Source organism: Orycteropus afer, unplaced genomic scaffold (assembly GCF_000298275.1).
Source record: "Orycteropus afer afer isolate SDZICR_OR568_19922 unplaced genomic scaffold, OryAfe1.0 scaffold00030, whole genome shotgun sequence".
Lineage (NCBI taxonomy): Eukaryota > Metazoa > Chordata > Mammalia > Tubulidentata > Orycteropodidae > Orycteropus > Orycteropus afer.
The window spans coordinates 8903957-8926403 of NW_006921617.1; the positions used below are offsets into that span (position 1 = coordinate 8903957).

A 22447-nucleotide genomic window follows, 5' to 3' on the forward strand; every position below is an offset into this window, starting at 1 on the left:
AAAACGTTAACTAACGTCACTGATCAATTTGTGTGGAAACTGTCAAATGGAAACCTAACTTGTTGTGTAATCTTTCAACAAAAACACAATGACATATTATTTTTTAAAGTTTGGGAAGTAAGACATGGGGGTGGATTGTCTTTGAGATGGAGAGAAAATGGGAGAAATCATGAATAATCCTAAGAATTATGGCTTATGTAACTAGATAAATTATGGAACCATTTACTTAGGTCAGCGCTATCATTTGTCATTTGAAATTTCACATCCATTTGAGACATCCAAGAGATAATGTCAAAAAAGAAGTTAGATATACTGCTGTATACATAAAAGGAGAGGTATGACTGGACATACAACTTTGGGAGGTAACTATGTGTAGTTGGTATCTGAAGTCATGACCATAGATGAGATAGCTTAGGAAGAGAATATAGAGAAATAAGAGAAGACCTGGGATTAAGTCTCAACAAATTTTAATATTTAATGACTAGATAGAGGAGGATGAGCTTGCAAATAATATTTTAAGCAAGAAGAATACTAGATCACTCTTAAATGAAAGAAAACAAGGGAAAAGAGTGTTTTAAAATGGAGGGAGTGTTCAACAAATGTTGAAAGCTGATGAGAACTTAAATAGAAGAGGACTAAACAACATCCATTGAATTTAGCAACAAAGACGTCATTGGAAAACTTGGCAAAAACAATTTTAATGGAGTAGGAGGTGGAAGCCAGACTAGAGTAGGCTGAGGTTTGAGTGGAGCTGAAGATTAGAAACAGTGAGCACAATTCTTTGGAGAAGTTAGGTTGTAAAGAGGAGAAGAGTTATGGAGTGATAATTGAAGGGTGTGGGAAGCAGAAGGAAGGCGGGAAGAATTCAGCAAGTTTAAAAGATGAGGGGCAATTTCCAGTTCAGATAGCAGCAAATTCACATTTGTTACATAACCCTTTTGCTCCAAGAGACAGCAATATGGCTAAAATGCTAAAAAAGGGAAAAAGGTATATTTGGGATCAAAGCAAATAGGTGATGGAACATAAGTATAAGAGAAATGTAAAATGGTATTGGGGTTGAAATTCTGCCTATTGTTCTCCAGATCTGGAAGCAGGCTATTCTGGCCGACAGTTCAGCTAATGCAAAGTAAAACAAAAAAATTAAATCAAACTCACTGCTATCAAGTCAATTCCGAGTCATAGCGACCCCCATTGGGTTTCTGAGGCTGTAAATCTTTACGGAAGTAGATTGCCCCATCTTCCTTCTGTGGAGTGGTTGGTGGGTTTGAACAACTGACCTAGTTAGCAGCCAAATGCCTTATTCACCACCAAAAGCAAAAAAACCAAACTCCCTGCTGTCGAGTCAATCTCCATTCATAGCAACCCCTCTTTGGGTTTCCAAGACATATCATACAGAAGTAGATTGCCCAATCTGTCTTCCAAGGAGTGGCTGGTAGGTTTGAACCTCCAGCCTTCTGGTTAGCAGTCAAATGCCTTAGGCACTATGCCCCAGAGCTCCTACTATGCCATCAGAGCTCCTTAATGCAAATAAAGAGAACTAAAAATTTTCCTTATGAGACAGCAGCCAGAATCAGGCTCACTGTTTAAAGGCAAAGCTCATCATTTACAGGGTCCCTTCAAATCATGATAAGCTGAAAAAGAAATAAAAAATGTCACGAATCATCAGTACCTATTTTGGCTTTATAAGAACCTATGGCATTAGGAAACCAAAGATCATGACAAAGAACTGAGCCAAGCTACCCACTGACTGAGTACCTGAATCTGTGCTGTCCCTAGTATCACAACAACGGGGATGGCACACTGTAACGCCTGGCTGTGGACTAAGGATCCAGTGGACTGGTTGAGACACTAAAACTGCTAGGCTGGGTTGGTATAGAAAGAGAATAAAAACCGGTTATTCTAAATCAGCCTTTAAGCCTACATACAAAATTCCAAAACACAGAAAGAAAACTAATGTTAAGAAATACAGGCAACAAAATCATCAACCAGAAGTAAGTTTCCTTTAGATTAAATGAATTTTATGGAATATTCTGACAAAGAGTTTAAGATAAATATACTGGTTCACGGTTTGAGATCCTCAAACTCTGAAAAGAAAATCTTTTATTTTTTTTTTTTTTTGGTATAACTTGTTTTGTGACAAAACCTAAACTAACCAAACCAGTCATCATTCAGTGGCAAAATCTGACCTGAACCAATGTAAGATCATATATATAGTCTTTATGTATCTGCCTTCCTGTGTCTACTCATGCTTTTCACTGCAAAAATATTAACCTATTTTACAAGGTATTGTACCTGGGTCCCCTCTGGGGATGTTACATATGTATCATTTTATATTTCCAAAATCTTAAAAATTCTGTATTCTGAAACACACCTGGTTCCAAGGAATTTAGAACACTCAAAAAGATAAATCAAAGAGTAAGATCTCTTTTAAAAAACACATGCAGTTATGAAATAAAACCTAGCAGAAAAGAAACAAGGAAAAGTAAATATGAAAAAGAGCCAAGTAGAAAATTTTGAGATTAAAATTATATATTAAGTTGAATCAATAGACCGGATAGATTTTAAACTGAAGGTAGTAAATAGGAAATGCATATATTATAAAAGAGAGTCACAATGAATTTACCCAGAAAGCAGCACAAAGAGACAAACAGATACAAAAATTGAGAGCGAGAAAGAGAAAGCAGGGAGAAGAGAGGGAGGGAAGGGGAGAAGGAGGGAGGAAAAGAAGAAGAAGGAAGAGTACGTGATGTATTTGAATGGAGAGAAAATTTACACCTGTCTGAAAGCTGGGGAAGAAAGATCAAAAATAAAGTTCCAGCAACAATAATAAGTTGGAGGTTGGTTTACAGTAAGTTAAAAAGGCATCTTAATGTCTATGAAATATTTAGGAAGAAAATCAAATTGCTGAATAATTTCAGACTTTGTCAGAAAAATGTGTAATTAAGACTATGCGAAATCGTTAAGGGTAATCAGTAAAATACCAGAAAACAATCTACACTACCAAATAAGCAGAGGGAGGCTACAGAAAACTCTCTCAATCAGATAGAAAGAAAGAAACTTGAAAAAAAAGAAAAGCTAGTAAGCAAAACAAACAAATAAGATGGTAAAAATAAACATAAATATACCAGCAGCCACAACAAACACAAGTCTCATTTAAAATAGAAAGATTATCAGATTGAAATTTTAGGAAATCTATCTATGGATTTGTTTACAAAAGACAGAGGCTTCCCTGGTGTACAATGAGAGGGGTCTGACCTAAAAAGATGCGCTCTCTCTCAGAGGCAGTAAATAGGGGAGGCTCAGGTGACAGTGAGTGTGGGAGCTAGGAGGAGACAAAGAAATAGAACCAAAGCAGCCTTCATGGGAGGTGTGTGAGACAAGTACTCCAACTATGAGTAAACAGTAGAAGCAATTTAGTAGAAAGAGAGGCTAATGGGCAAAAACACACACACAGAGAGGAGGCCTATGTGTGAGACTGGATGCAATGCTTCTGTTCCTCACAGATTCCTGCAAGATCTGAATGCATTTGGTTCCTGCCCTTGGAATCCCCCTGACTCGGTAGCCTGGAAAAAAAAAAAAAAAAAAAACCTTCATATGAACTAGATTTACTAGGTCACCCTCCTTTCAATCTAGAGACCTGATTAGAAAACATAATAGGAATATGTCTAACAGTTACTAAGACATCACATTGTATGCCAGGCAGGGCAATGAGAGCCCCACATGGATTACTTATATACTTGCACCCTTAAAGTAGCTACTATTATTTTGCCCATTTTGTATAACAGTAAAATGAGGCCCAGGTAGATTGCACAGCTAGTTAATGGTGACCACTAACTAGTTAGTAAATTACTAGGGACCTAAGACATCAAACCAGGCTTCACTCTGGAGCCATCCCCTTAACTACTACACTGTACATAATTTCCAAAATGGAGCAAGGGCTATTTTACATTACTCTTTGTGGCTTTGTTATTGTTGTCGTTAGGTGCCATAGAGTCATCTCCAACTCATAGCGACCCTATGTACCATAGAATGAAACACTGCCAGGTCCCGTGCCAGCCTCACAATCCTTGCTATACCTGTGCCCACTGTTGTAGCCACCGGGTCCACTCATCTTGTTGGGGGCCTTCCCCTTTTTTGTTGACCCTCCACTTTACCAAGCATGATATCCTTCTCCAGGGAATGATCCCTTCTGACAACATGACCAAAGTAGGTGAGATGAAATCTGGCCATTTTCACTTCCAAGAAGCATGCTGGCTGCATTTCCTCCAGGACAGATTTGTTAGTTCTTGTAGCAGTCCATGGTACTGTCAGTGTTCTTCACCAACACCACAACTCAAAAGCATCAACTCTTCTCCAGTCTTCCTTATCCATTGTCCAGCTCTCATATGCATAAGAGGTGACTGAAAATACCATGGCTTGGGTTAGGCGCACCTTAGTCTTCAAGGAGACATCTTTGCTCTTCAGCAGCTAAAAGAGGTCTTTTGCAACAGATTTGCCCAGTGCAATATGTCGTCTGATGTCTTGACTGCTGCTTCCATTGGTGTTGATTGTAGAACCAAGTAATATTAAATCTTTGACAACTTTCAATCTTTTCTCCATTTATTGTGATGCTGCTTAATGGTCCAGTTGTGAGGATTTTTGTTTTCTTTATATTGAAGTGTAATCCATACTGCAGACTGTAGTCTTTAATCTTCATCAGTAAGTATTAAAGTCATCCTCACTTTCAGCAAGCAAAGTTGTGTCATTTGCATATCACAGGTTGTTAATGAGCCTTCCTCCAATCCTGATGCCATGTTCTTCTTCATACAGTCCAGTTTCTTGGATTATTTGTTCAGCATACAAATTGAGTTAAGTATGGTGAAAGGATATACTCCTGACACACTCCCTTCCTGATTTTAAACCATGCAGTGTCCCCTTGTTCTGTTTGAACAACAGCCTCCTGGTCTATGTACAGGTTCCTCATGAGCACAATTAAGTGTTCTAGAATTCCCATTCTTCTCAATGTTATCCATAATTTCCACACTATCGAATGCTTTTGCATGGTCAATAAAACATAACTAAATATCTTTCTGGTGTTCTTTGCTTTTAGCCAAGATCCATCTGACCTCAGCAATGATATTCCTCATTCCATGTCCTGTTCTGAATCCAGCTTGCATTTCTAGAAGTTCTCTGTCAATATATTGCTGCAACAGTTTTTGAATTATCTTCAGTAACATTTTACTTGCATGTATATTAATGATATTGTTCCATAATTTCCACATTCTGTGGGATCACCTTTCTTTGGAATGGGTACAAATCATAGATCTCTTCTAGTCAGTTAGCCAGGTAGCTGTCTTCCAAATTTCTTGGCATAGCCAAGTGTTCTGGTTACCTAGTGCCACTCTGACAAGAATATAACACAAATGGGATGGCCTTAACAAACAGGAGTTTATTCTTACAATTTGGAGGCTTTAAGTCCAAGTTCAAAGTGTCAGGCTCTAGGGGCTGGGTGAAAGCCCCTCAGCCTTGGGGTCCAGCTCTGCCTCCTGCTCCTGGCCCACTGGAGCTAGAGGTGTTTCTTCACTCAGACAGCTGCTGGCTGCTGAGGCTGAGAAGCCCCAAGGCTGACAAGTAAAAAGGCACAGTCTTGATGTTACCAAACCACACAGCAGGCAATTAACTAAGTCCATTGTGAGTCCCAAGGTTGGCACAGCATAGCAGGCTACTGAGCAATGACATGGCTACACGCAGGGTCCAAGCATGCCATAGGCTAGAGACCACTCCCCGAGGCTTCTGCTTGTATGCAGGAAACCAACCACATTCCCTAAGGCAGCTACTCAGCTGCTCCCAGTAGATTCCATTGTGGAGTTGATTACCAGTCTCATCATGGGGAATACTACATCCACCTGCCCAGCCACTCAATCAGGCCCAGCCAAGTTGACACATGAACTGAACTACCACTCCAAGTGACTGCCTCCAGCACAGCATCTGTTTGTTGAAACATCTCAATGGATATTCCGTCAATTCCTGGAGCCTTGTTTTTCACCAATTCCTTCACTGAAGCTTCAACTTCTTCCTTCAGTATCACTGGTTCTTGATTATATGCCACCTCTTGAAATGGAGGAACATTGACCAATTCTTTTTAGTACAGTGACTCTGTGTATTCCTTCCATCTTCTTTTGATGCTTCCTGCATTATTCAATATATTGCCCTTAGAATCTTTCAATATTGCAACTCAAGGTTTAATTCCTTCGGTTCCTTCAGGTTGAGAAATGCCAAGTATGTTCTTCCATTTTGGTATTCTAACTCCAGGTCTTTGCACATTTCATTATAATAATTGATTTTGTTTTCTCCAGCTGCTCTTTGAAATCTTTTGTTCAGCTCTTTTATCTGGTCATTTCTTCCATTTGCTTTAGCTACTCTCCATTCAAGGGCAAGTTTCAGAGTCTCTTCTGATATTCATTTTGGCATTTTCTTCCTTTCCTGTCTTTTTAATGACCTGTTGCTTTCTTCATGGATGATGTTCTTGATGTCATCCCACAATTTCCCTGGTTTTCAGTCATTGGTGTTCAGTGCATCAAATCTATTCTTTAGATGGTCTCTAAATTCAGGAGGGATATAATCAAGATCATAGGCCTTATGATGGCCAAAAGTTAAACATTATAATGAACCATATTTTGGATTAATACAAAAAAGATTTTCTAATAATTATAATTTTTAAAAAATAATAGAATAGGCTACCTCTGAAAGAAGTGATCCTTTCATCAATTTAAGTATTCAATAGAGGCTAAATTAATGTCTAACAAAAGACTATAGAATGGATTAGTTCACAGCAAGGAAAATAAGATAATATTTAAGGTCTCTTAACTAACTCCATTAGTCTCTGAATTTTAGTACAATGGTCTGTAACAGCTCTATTCAATAAAGCTTTCTATGATGATGAAAATATTCTACAATCTGTACTATCCCATAGGGTGGCCACTAGCCAGATGTAATTACTAAAGACTTGAATTATGGCTAGTACAACTGAGGAACTCAATTTTTAACCTTATTTAGGTTTAATTAATTTAAATTTAAATAGTCACATGAAACTGTTGGCTGTTGTATTCAACAGTATGGGTTTATAAGCATTCAGTAAAAAGGACTGTTAAATAATACTGAACAGCCCAGACTTTAATCTTGTGCATTATATAAAAAGTGGGCCCTTCCCAGTAGCTGAACACTGTAGTTCTGAGATGAATCAGAGATGAGGAAACTTCCTGATAAATCATCAACATCACTTCCTGGAGTTTGGCCATTCTCGACTGTTCCTCCCTGTTGTCTGGGAAACGCATACACACAAACATATGCATATGAGTATATTCATGGATGAAGGTCCCTGTGTGGTGCTGAGCTGGTAATGGAAAGGTGGGAGATTCAAACATACTCAGCAGCTCCCTGGGAGAAAAGATTTGGCAACCTGTTTCTGTAAAGATTACAGCCAAGAAAACCCTACTCTGCAACAGATGGGGTCAATATGGACCTAATGGCCCAAGATGACAACAACAACATGTGTATGTGCATATATATGTATGTATGTATACACCTATACCTATATACATATGTATATGCACGTGTGTGTGTGTGCTCAGCATTGGTATGGAGGGACAGAGTGAACTAGTACTATTAGAATGGAGGAGAGAGATTGCTTAGTTTTTCTGCATGCATATATTATCTACCAGCATATATAATTTTGTAACAAAAAATACAATGAAATGAAGACTATATTTAATAAATATACTGAAAATCCTATAGCTGCTACCCTCAAAATGTTAGAAGTATAGTTTACAAAAACGTATATATTTAAATGTCCAGTGAGAATTGACTCCGCATATATTTTCATTCTGCAAATTTGATCCCCTAAATGAACATTTTCCTCAAAGGTGCAAAACAGAGAATGTTGTCAAAAGTAAGGAATCAAAACGTAGTGGAGGAAGCTTTTTCAGAGTCTTTGTTTTGAGGTGTTGAGTCATGTGTTGTTATTGTTCTTATAGATATACTGTACTTCTAACTCAAAACTTAAGTCAGTATGGTCTAAAATTTGGTTAGGAGGCTCAAAGAACTCCTGGAAGGATAGCAATGCCAAGACCTGTAGTAACTCGTTCTCTTAGTCATGAGGTAAGAGCCTTGGACTTAGCAGTTCCAGATTCTAGCTCGAGGAATTCAGTGGCTACAAATCCCTTATCCTAAGGGGTAGGATAGTCAGTGAGTGTTGTATCCTTTTAGGGTAAGCTTGTATTTTCTTGAGGCCTTTTAGAAAGGGCTGTCTCATCTGTCTTTTTAAAGTGAGCTTTTGCCCTGAATTGGGTACAGATGAATGCCCCCTTATAAGGCCAGATAATGAAAAGGAAAGGACTCTGAGGTTGCCCATTCCCCTGCCATACTTAGACAGTGTTCTCAAAGAGCAGCCTCAGCTGCTCAGGGCACTGCCCAGGCCAGCCACAAGCCAAATCAGAGAACTCAGTCAAGCTGTGATTAACACCTCAGAGAAATTACTTTCCCTATATCTGAGAAGCAACTCTAGCCAAACCATTTTCAGCAGACACAGACTAGGAGATCACAAATAGCTTTACAGAAAGCCAAAGGTGGCCCCACCTCTCTGCCACTGAGGTCCGCCATAATGGGATGTGCTGGTGTGGGCTGCCTTGCTGCCAAGGGTCTCAGCTCCCCATCCAACAAGAAGTGTCTGGCTTCACAAGCCAGGGCACAGGGGAATCTGGTCACTGGCAAATGCTGGTAAAGCAGGCAACTTCAATACAATGAAAAATACAATAGTGACAAATCAGAACATAAAACAGAGTATCAGAGTGCATCCCAAGGACTTTTCCTCATTCAGTTCATTCACTCATTCATTCCTCACTTCTTCAACAATTCTTATTAAGTGCCAACTACAGGAATTAGTGGTAACTTTTCATCTGCATGAGGGAATGCAAACAACAAAGGTCCACAGGCCTGGCTTCTGTTTCAGGCTCTTCCCCCATCAGATGCATAATACATAAGCATACATAAGCACTGCACATGCTCGAGGGCGGTGTCATCCTCAAGCTAGCTATGTATGATGTGCAAAGTGCTTTGTAATTCTTACTTAAAAGACAGTCTGCTGCCACAGAGAAAAACCACAATTAAATAATTATCCAAAGCATCATGTTACAGTTACGATCCAAAGCATATGAAATTCCTTGCATTAAAGGCTCCTAACTTAGAAGATGCTAGATGTTGTGGCTGCTCCCTCGGCCCCACACTAACTTCTCATGGGTTGGTCCTGAAGAGGCACATGGTTCCGTGACCGGCAGCTGCAGCGCAGATGCTTCATAGTAGTCGCTAGGTAGCAGCACCAGATAATCCTAGGAAATACAGAAAGACCAGAAGACTGTCACTTATTTTAATGGGAGCTCTTTTTTCATAATAAAATAACAAACTACCAGGCTCAGTAGTTAAACTGCATATTGACTGCTTTGTTCTTCACCCTGCCTCACCCAAACACCAAAAGCAACTCATCGTGGGTTCTTTAAGAATTGCCCATAAACTCCTCAGTATGGGCATTCTAGATTTTCAAATCTCAGGAGAAATATTACTGTCTCTTCTGGGTTGTTCATTCAAAAATTAACCATAATAAACAATCAACTGATAAAATGTTCCTCAGAAATACTGTTGTTGTTGTTGTTGTTGTTTGCCGTAGAGTCAGCCATGACTCATAGCGACCCCTCCTTGGGTTTCCGAGGCAGTATCACTACGGAAGTAGGATTGCCCAACCTTCCTTATACTATTACACTGAATTGTAAATTTAAAAAAACAAAAACCCCGTTGCCATCAAGTCAATACCCATGTGTTATAGAGATGAACTTCTCTATCAAGTTTTCTTGGCTTTACTTTTGACAAAAGTAGATCACCTGGCCTCTCCATGGCACCAGAGTGGGTTTGAACTGCCAACCTTTCAGTCAGTAGTGAAGTACAAACCATTTGTGCTACCTTTACCAAATTTTAGGCCATGTATTATAGCTTCCTATCTCCACACCAGAACAACATGCAAGTGATATGGTAGAAACAGTGAGATTTTCCAACCCTGGTGATTCATAGGATGAAAATGACCCACTGCCTGTCCTAAGAAACAAGAAGAAGAACATGTCTCACTGAGTGTGCCAAATTAAGCCCACAGTGTAAACCAGCTAAACAGCTCTTCAGGAAAGAGTCAAGCTTGGGCTTCTGAGATGTGAATAATCTGACAGCTTCCAGTTCTTCTGGCATCACCACACGTTTGCCTAGGGAAGAAATGTTTGCTACAACCACACTATTTGGCTTTTTCTCTCCAAGGAGGCCTCCATTTGTGTATAATGGAGAAGAGTAGAAACATACGGGAGGGCAGAAGCAGAAGACTGTGACACAGGGCACTCAGGGACCCACCAGAGTGGTCTGAATGCCTGAGTGGGATTTAATTTAAAATGGCTTCTGTTTTATTAATGACTTCTGAGATGTGACCATATCTTCTCATTACTTTATGGTCTCATAGATCTTAGAACAAACCAAAAAACTAAACTCACTGCCTTCAAGTTGGATCTGACTCATAGCGACCCCTCCTTGGATTTCTGAGGTGGTATCACCTTCCGAGGAGTGGCTGGTGGGTTTGAACCGCCAGCCTTCTGGTTAGCAGTCAAATGCCTTAGGGACTACGCCACCAGAGCTCCTACAGGTTGATAATAGGTGCTCAATAAAATATTTTTACAGAAAATGGGAGGGAAGCATACATAGGTATTATACAATTTCACATAATAAAACTAAATGATATAAGAAGATGAATTGGTAAAGCTGTGTGGTAGACATATTTACAACAACAACAAAAGAGTAGCTGCTGAGGCTGCTTAAGTACAACCAAAAATCTCATGGGATTTGATTTCTTGGTTTGGAGGTTTAGGGTTATGTTTTAAGGGGACATACCAGTTAACTGGGCTAACAGCGTATTAATTGCTTCTGTTCTACCTCCTAGTTTGATGTGTAGTGCTTTGGGTTTTAAAAGCTTGCAAGTGGCCATCCAAGGCATAACAACTGGGCTCTATTCATCTGGAGCACAGAGAAAGGAGAGTCAGGAATAGGAGGAGGATGTGAAATGTGTGGCAGTCTCTATGAAACACTACCTCCTTTGCCAAGAGATAAGCAGAAATGGATGGTGCCCAGCAAGCATTACAGAACATGTTGATCAAAGATTACATAGAAGAATCTTAATATAAGGGTGGAAAATGCAGAACAGAGTTTCAAATTCTCATGGACTCCAGACTTCCTGAAGCCATGAAGATTAGATGAAACCCTGAAACTACAGCCCTGAGATAATCTTTAAACCTTAAACCAAAAATATCCCCTGAAGTCTTCCTAAAGCTAAACAACATTGTTAAGGGCTGTTGAGTCAGTTTCGACTCATAGCGACCTTATGTACAGCAGAATGAAACACTGCTCAGTCCTGTGTCATCCTCACAAATGATATGTTTAAGCCCATTGTTGTAACTATTGTGTCAATCCATGTCACTGAAGGTCTTCTCTTTTGCTGACACTCTACCAAGAATGTTGTCCTTTTCCAGTGACTGGTCCATCATGATTACATGTCCAAAGAACCTGAGACAAAGTTTTGCCATCTTTGCTTCTAAAGAGCATTCTGGCTGTACCACTTCCAAGACAGATTTGGTCATTCTTCTAGCTGTCCATGGCATTCTCAATATTCTCTGCCAACACCATAATTCAAAGGCATCAATTCTTCTTCAGCCTTCTTTATTCACTGTCCTGCTTTCACATGCGTATGAGGTAATTGAAAATATCTTGTATCAGGCTCACCTTAGTCCTCAAAGTGACATCTTTGCTCTTTAACACTTTAATAGAGGTCTTTGGCAGCAGATTTGCTCAGTGCAATACACAATCTAATTTCTTAACTGCTCCTTCCATGGGTATTGATTGTGGATCCAAGAAAAATGAAATCCATGACAACTTCAATATTTTCTCCATTTACTGTGATGTTATTGTTTAGCTTAGCTAGTAAAAAAAATGTCTGTCTTGGCCAACAAACACTTGAGGAAATGCTCACAATCAATAGCCATTAGAGAGATGCAAATCAAAACAACGATGAGATATCATCTCACCCCAGCAACAATAGCAAAGTTCAACAAGACAGAAAACAACAGTTGCAGAGAGATTGGAACTGTCATACACTGATAGTGGGTCTGCAAAATGATACAACCAGTGTGGAAAATGGTATGGCGTTTCTTTAAAAAAACTGAAAACAGAAATACCATTTGATCCAGCAATTCCATTACTAGGAATATATCCTAAGAGGTGAGACATAGGACATGAACAGACATATGCACACCCATGTTCATCACAGCACAAGTCACTATAGCAAAGAGATAGAAACAACCTAAATGCTCATCAACAGATGAACAGATGAACAAATTATATACATTCACACAATGGAATTCTATGCTACATTAAAGAATAATGAAGAATGTGTTAATCATCTCACAATGTGGATAAATTTGGAGGATATTATGCTGAGTGAAATAAGTCAACTGCAGAAGGACAAATACTGTATGAGCCCATTATTGTAAAAAGTCAAGGAAGGGTTTACTTACAGAAGGGAACTCACTTTGTAGATTACTGGGGATTGGAGGGAAAGGGAGGGAAAATCTGACTACTTGGGGGTCATGTGTTGATTTGGGTAAGGGGAGGGATGGCATAGAAAGAGTGACCAGCATGATGACACCAAGTAAAGGAAGGACACTGAAATGTACACATATAATATGGACAATAGAGGCATAAACTAGTATATGCACAATACTGCATCACCACTAACACCAAACACCAGGCTACAGATAAATGCACAGACAACTTAAAAGATCAGGTGGGGGTCGGCAAATAGGAATGTACCCTAGGATAGATTTAGCTGAAGATAATCCTACATAGATATGACTGGTACCAAATTACCACACTCATTACAGAAGCAACAAAAGACAGAATTGGAGTAACCCCTTAGAGACAACCAAACACCTTGAGAGAGAGAGTTGCCAGGCCTGCCAACTTGAGATCATAGTACTGGGGGACACCAAGCTCAATTGGCACAACATAGACATAAAAATTTTGGTGAGTAGCAACTGGGGTTTTAAAAGCTTTCAAGCAGCCATCTAGGATGCAACTATTGGTCTTCTTTTATCTGAAGCAAAGAAGAGCGAAGAAAATCAAGGGCAGCTGGAAACAATTAGTCCAAGAATATGATGGACCTTGAGACCAGAAGAACTAGATGGTGCCTGGCCACCAATGCCAACCACTCAGGAAGGGATCAAAACTGGAGATCCTGAATAGAGTGGGAGGAAAAATGTGGAATAAATTTCAAAAACACAAAAATGATCAGAATTACTGGTGGGACAGAGCCTGGTGGGACCCCCAAGACTATGGCCCCAGGTTACCCTTCAGGACTAGAAATGAACTCACTCCCAAGGACTGGCTCTCAGTGCAACAGTAGGAAGACTTATATGCAAAACACCTACCTAAGGCGATGCACCCACCTACTCTAGGGAGATACACCCCTTAGAGCATTCGGCCACGGGACATCAGAGGAGCAGCATTCACATAGAGGGAAAGCTGGACAGACAGGAGTGCATAGTTAAGAAGGGCACAGGGAGTGGGTGGTTACAGGGATGGGAGGGGAGGATAGGGTGTTATGGTTGGGGACGGTAATCAGGGCATGAAATCAAAGGTACACTAACTGTTGAATGTAAAACAAGTTTTGCTCTGTAAATTTGTACCCAAAGCACACACACACATGCAAAGTCTACCTTGATCATTAAAAATCAACAAATGAACAATATTATGCTCTTTTAAGAAGTATTTATATGGGATCAAATTGATAACAGCAACTCAAAAGATATATAGTATCTTTAGGAGGCAGTGAATTTATGTTAATGGTGGAGGAAAATTCAGAAAAGTAGGGTGAGAATGGTTACATGACTCAAAGAATGTAACCAATGTCACTAATTGGAACATAGCAATTACAAAACTAATAAAATTATATTTAAAAAAGTAACTGAACTTATAATGGGAGGAAATTTTCTTTGTTGGTTACCAGGGGTGGGAGGGGAAGTGAGAGGAAGGCCCACTGTTAGATAGGTAGAGACAAGTATTAATTTTTAGATAGGTAGAGACAAGTATTAATTTGGGTGAAAAGAAGGACAATATACCAAATGTGAATAATCAACATGGTGACACTGAGGAAGAGGAAGGTACAGAAATCAAAGATGAACCCTGTTGCATACACTGTGTTGTCAGTGAAGGCAAACATTGATATATAGGCAAATAGATGGGTACACAGACTAAACTATTAGGTATGTCCTTGCAGAGGAGAGTGTGCCCAAGAGCATGTATAGGGTTGGCAGACAATGTTTCTACAAGTATATTTGTATGTTCTGTAAGAATTCCCAGGTATGTAGTAGGGCTGACAGGAGCGAGGTTGTAGCCACTTCTTGGCCATAGTGGACATCAAGCTCGATTGGCATAACATACTACACAAAAACACTGTTCCACATCCTACTTTAGTGAGTAGTGACTGGAATCTTAAACGCTTGCAAGCAGCCATCTAGATGCAACAATGGGTCTCTCCTCATCCAGAGCAAAGAAGAATGAATAAAACCAAAGACACATGGAAACAATTAGTCCAAGCAACTGGTACACCATGTGATCCTCAGCCTATATGACTATGAGACCAGAACTAGATGGTGTCTGGCTACCACTGTCAACCACTCGGAGGGGGATCTATGTAGGAGATCCTAGATAGAGTGGGAGAACAATGTGGAATGAAACTCAAAATCATTAAAGAAAAAAAAAAAAAAGGACCAGGTTTGCTGATCTGATAGAGCCTGATGGAACCACTGAGATTATGGCCCCTAGCTGCCTTTCAGGTCTGGAACTGAACCCACTCCTATGGCTTCCAGCCAAACAAAAAACAGGCATATAAGCTGAACATTTATGATAGGTAGATACACTCCTTGGAGAGATCAATCATGGCAGAATAGAAGGGCTGTGTATGCACAGGGAGACAGCTCAGGGGGTAGGACTGCATGGGAGGGAAGGACACAGGAAAGATGGGGAGGAAGTGGGAGGGGAGCTGTTGCATTGTGGGTAATTGCAGTCCATGTCATGAGACAAAGTGTATGTGAGCTCCTGTATGTAAAATGAATTTTTTCTCTGTAAACTTTCACCCAAATCACAATAAAAAAAAATTAAAAAGTAACTGAGCATCTTCCATGCTTATCAAGTAACTTTTTAAATGAATTTTTTCTTTCCATTAGTACAATTATATACCCATCTCTGGCATCAATGGAATTTACCTTTTCCTCCTTTCTCACACCTGTGAAACATTCTTAAACTTTTTAAAACAGCAAAGCTTTCTTCCAAGGAGATGTAAGAAAAACAAGGCCTGAATGAACAGCACAAACCTTCATATTAACTTTGTAGAATCCCAGATGTGGAAAGGATTTATCAGTATAAGCACTGTCCCTACTGTATAGAAGAAGCAGCTGAGGCACACTTGGAGTTAAGGAACATTCCTGAGATTTGCTAACTGAGGTCAGTCAAGGGGTTTGTACCAGTAGAAAAAGCTTTACATTTTCTGCTCTGATTGCATGAACCAAAGCTTTTGCCAAACACTTTATTTTGAAAAGATCTTCCTGCTATAAGCTATTGTTGTTGCTGTTACCCGACTCATAGCAACCCCTCCTTGGGTTTCTGAGGCGGTATCACTACGGAAGTAGATTGCCCTGCCAGCCTTCTTGTTAGCAGTCAAGCGCCTTAGGCACTATGCTACCAGAGCTCCTGCTATAAGCTGTTGTTGTTGTTACGTGCCGTTGAGTCAGACCCAACTCATAGCGACCCCTCCTTGGGTTGCTGAGGCAGTATCACTACGGAAGTAGATTGCCCAACCTTCCTTCCGAGGAGTGGCTGGTGTGTTTGAACCTCCAGCCTTCTGGTTAGCAGTCAAGTGAAAGAGGCATGTCTCAGATGGTGAGTTTCCTCCATCCAGTTCCCTATGGCTTCTGTGGCTATTCTAGTAGCACTTGAGAACACAGCCTTTTCTGTGAAGAGTTCTTTGTGCAAGGCAATTTGTTTGGTGAGATTATTATCTGCATATAAGGAAGAAGAAAGGAGGAAGAGTATTTCAGAGACGCACTGACTCCTGCAGCCTCATCCTTCTCTCTCCATGGCTGAGAACACCACTGATGTGAGAATCTTCTCTTCCTCTAAGTTCTGACTTCATTCTGCACAATTCCCAGAGAGGCTTATTTTTCTTAGAGTCCTTCTGATGCATGATAGAAAAATCCCAAATGAGCTTTTGAATGGTGGTGACATGTGCTTACAAAGGTTATGTGTTTATTCTGATAATTTCCATGTCATTATGAGTTACAAGTTGCTTTCTGTTGTCATTTTACCAGCGGGAAATTGGCTGGAAGAATGTAAAAGATACTTGAAGTTGATTCCTATGTCATTTGAGGGCAAATGTCATCATCATAGACTCCTGGTTCAAAAGAGAACTGCCTATAATTTCAATATTTAATTGTCAGTAATCTAATGGGTCACAGTGTCAGTGGGACCATCTCCAAGAGGGAAAACCCTGAAGAAGTCTCCACTGAGAATCGTGTCTTACCAGGAGGACTCCCTCTGCCTTGATACAAGCAATCCACGTTCCTGGTATGATTGAAAATGGGTCTGAGAAACCATTTCCAGGGAGGGTAACAAAGGCTGGCTCCTTACTCGGCAGAAAGATGATCTTTTTGCTTTGAACAGCACCTATCAGAAATAAAAAGAACAGCATAAAGGCATTTTTCTGTCTGTGAGTGTTACAATTTTGGATATTCAATCTGTCAGTTTACATCTGAAAAAGAGAGGTGGTTCATTGATCCATTGTATTTACTGATGTTATTTACTGATTTTATTTTTTAAAATCAGAAATACCTGTAGGCATTATGCATGTAAGTAACCAGAGAATATTGATAAAATGTTAGCAGCAGCTATGTAGTCTGGGATTTTGAGTAATTTTTTAATTTGTTAAATGACTAAGTAGATCAATTCATAAAACTGCTTAGAAAAGTGCCTGGCATGTGGTAAGTGCTCAATATATTAACTATCAAATTATTTTCTCCTTTTTGTTTATCTTTAATTAAGAATTTTTAGTTTCTATTAAAGAACATGCATTAATTTTGTAATAAGAAACATTTTGGTTTTCTGTGTGTTTGTGCTTTCTCTTATATCACACAAATAGAAGAGACCTAGGACCTCCCCTGAGGTACGAGATGTGACATCTTCCTTGTGTTAAGTGCCCACCACCTGGCACCATTCCAGGAGAAGCTCAAAAGCACATATGGTAAATATCTACGAGATGATTATTATCTCCTAAACTCAAGCCTCCAGGAGACGATGATGTAAAGTTCCTCTTTGTAAAAAAGCATCTAGTTTATGTGTTATGTGCCTACCATTGCCTCTGTCACCAGAGGCAGGTAGGGAAATACATGCGGCATCCACATCCTGTCTATGCCATCACTCTGCTAGTCCATTAGGATACAGGGTTTTACAGGGGAGGCCTTGGACCTATGGCCTTCAACAGGCATGGATTTCAGGAGTTTCCTCTCCCCAAAATGGCTTTTATGAATATACAAGCCCTTCTCTCATTTCTGTAGAAGGTTCAGAAACAAACTTTTTCATCTGAATTCAATTTATTCAATTGAGACTTTTTTGGAGAAGAATTATTTGCTATAAATCCTTGCTTTCACTCTCTTGTTCAATAAATATCCATGGGATGCCCATTAAGTGCCACGTGTGGAGCTAGGGTCTGGGGACATGGCAGTTCCCTGCTGCTGGGGGCAGGATTGGTCAGGGATAGAAACTGGAAAGCAAGGGAATCCAATACAATGTACACAGTGCCGTTTAGGAAGAAGCATAAATTACTACAGGAATGTGTAACAGGAGCTTCTGACTGCATCTTGGGGGCTTAAGAAAGGTGATTCGGAGGATGAGAAAACAAGCGTAAATATATCCCAACTTAACAGTTAAATTCCAGTTAACAGAGGAAAAACTTCTGATGTCATTGTCACCTATGAGGCAGTGGGAATATCAGAAATAGTGCGGAATCTGAAGTCATGGACTTGTCTATAGACCAGATGTATACTTAGGCAGTTTATTAGACCTCTCAGCTCTGTTTCCTCTCCAGTCTTCTCTAGTTCATGTGAGAATTCTATGAAGAAGTGCATGCTGAACGGAAACAATTATTCCTAGCGACTGGTACACCATCTGATCTGCAGCCTATACAACTATGAAACCAGAAGAACTAGATGGTGCCCAGCTACCACTGTCATCCACTTGCAAGGGGATCTATGTAGGAGGTTCTGGATAGAGTGGGAGAACAATGCGGAACAAAACTCAAAATCATTTGGAGGAAAAAAAAAAAAAGGCGGGGTCCAGGTTTGCTGGTCTGATAGAGCCTGGTGGAACCACTGAGACTATGGCCCCTAGCTGCCCTTCAGGTCTGGAATTGAACCCACACCTGTGGTTTCCAGCCAAACAAAAGACAGGCATATGAGTTGAACATTTACCTCAAGTAGATACACTCCTTGGAAAGAACAATCATGGGAGAAAGAAGGGCTGCTTATGCACAGGGAGACAGCTCAGGGGGCAGGAGTCCATGGAGGGATGGACACTGGGAGGAGGTAACTGTGGGGAGGAGGTGGGAGGGGAGCTGTTGCATTGTGGTAAACTGTGGTCAATGTCATGAGACAAAGTGTATGTGAACTGCTGTATGGAAAGTGAATTTGTTCTGTAAATCTTCACCCAAATCACAATAAAAAAGAAAAGAAAAGAAAAAGAAATGCATGCTGAAGTATTCTAAATGATAAAGTGAGCCTGCTAGTTCTACCTATTGATTATAGCTCATCAACCTCCAGCCACCCAGCTTAGCTGATACCACATGGAAACATCTGTCATGGATGTTAAACAAACATGCTTAAATCTCTGTCCTTAAATCCTTGATATTATGTTGTGTCTTTGGATTCCTAATGCTTCCCAAAATCTGTTTATGGGACTACTGGAAGCCCTAATTCCTTGCAGAACAGACTTCAGTCTTGTCTCTGACTGTTGCCAGGTTGTTCTCTTCTGTTGTCCCTCTTGTCTCCCATTCCTGAATGAAGATTACATAGTCCTATCTGAGTTCTCTTGGGCTTTGTGCTTTTCAGCATTCATCTTAAGAATTCCTGCCAGTACCAGTTGCCAGAGTCAACCCCGATTCTTGGTGATCTCACAAGTGCCACAGCAGAACTGCCCACTGTAGAGTTTTCAGTAGCTGGTTTTTCAGAAGTAGATCACCAGGTGTTTATTCCAACCTCCAACCTTGCAGGTAGCAGTTGAGCACATTTACCATTTGATCATCCAGGGACTCCTCAGACTTCCTCACCTTCACTCATTCCTCAATGAACTATGTAGCTTACTTGAAACAATGGGAGAATTTAGGACAGTATGCCACGGTCTCTCAAACACCAGCACAAAGATAAGTTCCTACTTCACCATGAATAAGCTATAAATTAGCTTTGCCCTGAGATGACATCAAAACCCATGGGTTCTGACAAGGTACAATGCCTGTTATATTGATTTTTTTAAAATGAAAGTTAGTGATAAATTTAGTAATAAGATATAAATAAGTAGAACATATAGAGAATGAAAACAAAGGACTAGGTACATACAGAACTGTCTGAACGAAATAGGCTTAACGTTTTCTTAAGATTGTCAAATTTGTGAAAATTGGAAAAAACATCAATTGATCATATCTTAATTGAAAACAGAGTTGAAAATATACTTACCTGCCTTAGCCCTGGATGGATAAATAGTTATATGACCCAGTACTGCTTCAGTTCCAGGGTTAATATATTTCAGAATAACATGAAATAAGGAGAGCTTTGACTTCCCCACAATGAACATTATCCTTACTTCATTCTGGGGGAAAAAAAAAATGTATAGAAGAGAAGACAACTGGTTCAAAGAAATGCTAGCCAAACAATGACTTTATTCTATTCAAGTATCACTACCGGGCTTGTAGTCTACACACACACAAATACACATGTATTCATACACATTCAACAAGCATGCAAGTAACCAACTATATAAAGATGGAAACGGGCAAGCCTGTTTGAATCAAACAGCCTAATGAATCAAACAAGCCTAATGAATCAAAATCACTTACAATCACAGTTAGTGAAAATGCACTCCCTCAGCCACTGAGATACTCGTTTGACCTTTTTGTGATGAGGCAGACAGAGTGGAGTGTTAGATGCACTAGTTTAAAGAAAGCTGAGTGTCAGGGGCAACCACCACTGGCTGGGGGAAATAAAAAGAAGAGAAGGAAAAGAAAGTGCATTATTTACACCACTACCCATGGCACTCCAGGATCCACTTCACAAGTGTAACATTCTGATGGTCACAGAAATCCATAGTGGCCAAGGAAAGGCAAGAGACTCCAAACACCCTAGTAGTAGAATCTAGATATAACTAAAACATGCCTATTGAGTCTCACAAACTTTTATCTCCATCCTTTATCCAAGGAGGATGAGGGCTTCTCAAGCTAGTGGAAAGGGTGTGTTCATCTCCAGACTCCTGCTGTTCACACAATGGACTCTGTGAGCACTGCAGGGCCTAGCTTGAAAGAATGAGTGCCAAAATCAAACCAGCTGTCCTAGAGTCAACTCTGACTTGTGGAGACCCCACGTGTGTCAGAGCAGAGCTATGCTCCACAGGGTTTTTGGTGTCTGATTTTTTTGGAGTAGATCACCAGGCCTTTCTTCTAAGGTGCCTCTGGGTGGACTCAAACCTCCAAACTTTTGGTTACCAGCTTAGAGCATTAAGAATTTGCACCACCTAGAAAGTACCATGGACTGCCAGAAAAACTAACAAATCTGTCCTGGAGGAAGTGCAGCCAGAATGCTCCTTGGAAGTGAAAATGGCCAGACTTCGTCTTACCTACTTTGGTCAAATTGTTAGAAGAGACCATTCTCTGCAGAAGGATATCATGCTTGGCAAAGTGGAGGGTCAGCGAGAAAGGGGAAGACCCTCAATGAGATGGACTCGCATAGTGGCTGCCATGATGGGCTCAGGTATAGTAAGGATTGTGAGGCTGGCACAGGACTGGGCAGTGTTTCATTCTGTTGTACATAGGGTCACTATAAATCGGAGCTGACTTGATGGCAGCTAACAGCAACAACAACAGAACTCCAAAGGAAAGAGTTGTTGTTGCTGCTGTTATGTGCAACTGAGTCGTTTCTGATTCAAAGCAACCTTATGTACAACAGAATGAAACACTGCCCTGCCCGGTCCTGTACCAACCTCACAATCCTTGCTATACCTGAGCCCATCGCTGGAGCCAACATATCAATCCATCTTGTTGAGGGCCTTCCCCTCTATTGCTGACCCTCCACTTTACCAAGCATGACATCCTTCTCTGGAGAATGGTCCCTTCTGACTACATGACTGGGGTGTAGTAAATTACCTGGTATGGCTTTTCTAGTCGTAAGTCTTTGTAAACTCCATGGTGGAATTTGCTGTGAGTAACTGAGAAGCTCCTGATTGTTAAAGTTATCCACCTGGGGTATTTCTGTTGAGAGTGGCAAAAAGCAATGTTCTGGGAACTTTGCTCTCTCTCTCAGGTGCTTAGAATTCTGATGTTATGATTGGTTAATTTGGCCACTCTGCCAGGCTCAAAAGGAGGCCTCCTAGAGGCAGAAGAAGTCTCTCTGTCTGCTGGCTGAGAAAGACATGTTGCTGACAGAAATGTGCTCCTGAGAGACATCGAGAGACATGTGCTGCTGGGAGAGATTGAGAGACTGTTGGCTGAAAGAAAGAGGGTTGAGAGAGACTGAGCGTACTTCCTGAACTTGAATTGTAGCCTGGTGCACCCCTAATAAAACCATAATCTTTGAGTTTGGTGTGGTTACTGCAGCAAATTTCTGAACCTAGCAGAGAAGTGGTGGGTGTTGAGGGAGGAACAGTTGGTGCAAGGGCTGGAGGGAGGCAGCATGTCTGGCCTCACAGGAATAGGCTTTGGGCTACTGATGGTGATTCTGTCTTCCCCTTGTGGGGTTAGAGGAGGTCAGAAGATGTGGCCTCCCTGCTCCTTTAGCAATGACCAAAGTAGGTGAGATGAATTCTGGCCATTCTTGCTTCCAAGGAGCATTTTGGCTGCACTTCCTCCAGGACAGATTTGTTAGTTCTTTCAGCAGTCCATGGTACTTTCAGCATTCTTTGCCAGCACCACAACTCAAAAGCATCAACCCTTCTTCTTCGGTCTTCCTTATTCATTGTCCAGCTCTCATGTGCACATGAGGTGATTGAAAATACCATGGCTTGAATTAGGCACACCTTAGTCTTCAAG

General features: G+C 40.5%; 1 protein-coding gene across 1 annotated transcript in view; it reads right to left on the minus strand.

Annotated features, from left to right (window-relative positions):
* LAMA3 (laminin subunit alpha 3) overlaps positions 1 to 22447 on the minus strand; it is a 434613-nt gene that overhangs the window by 180170 nt on the left and 231996 nt on the right. The window contains exons 20-23 of the mRNA XM_042780249.1: positions 19887 to 20019; positions 16688 to 16830; positions 9265 to 9362; positions 8614 to 8767 (exon numbers count right to left, since the gene is read on the minus strand). Of these exons, the coding sequence (XP_042636183.1) occupies positions 8614 to 8767; positions 9265 to 9362; positions 16688 to 16830; positions 19887 to 20019 (528 nt within the window). The remainder of the gene's footprint in view (positions 1 to 8613; positions 8768 to 9264; positions 9363 to 16687; positions 16831 to 19886; positions 20020 to 22447) is intronic.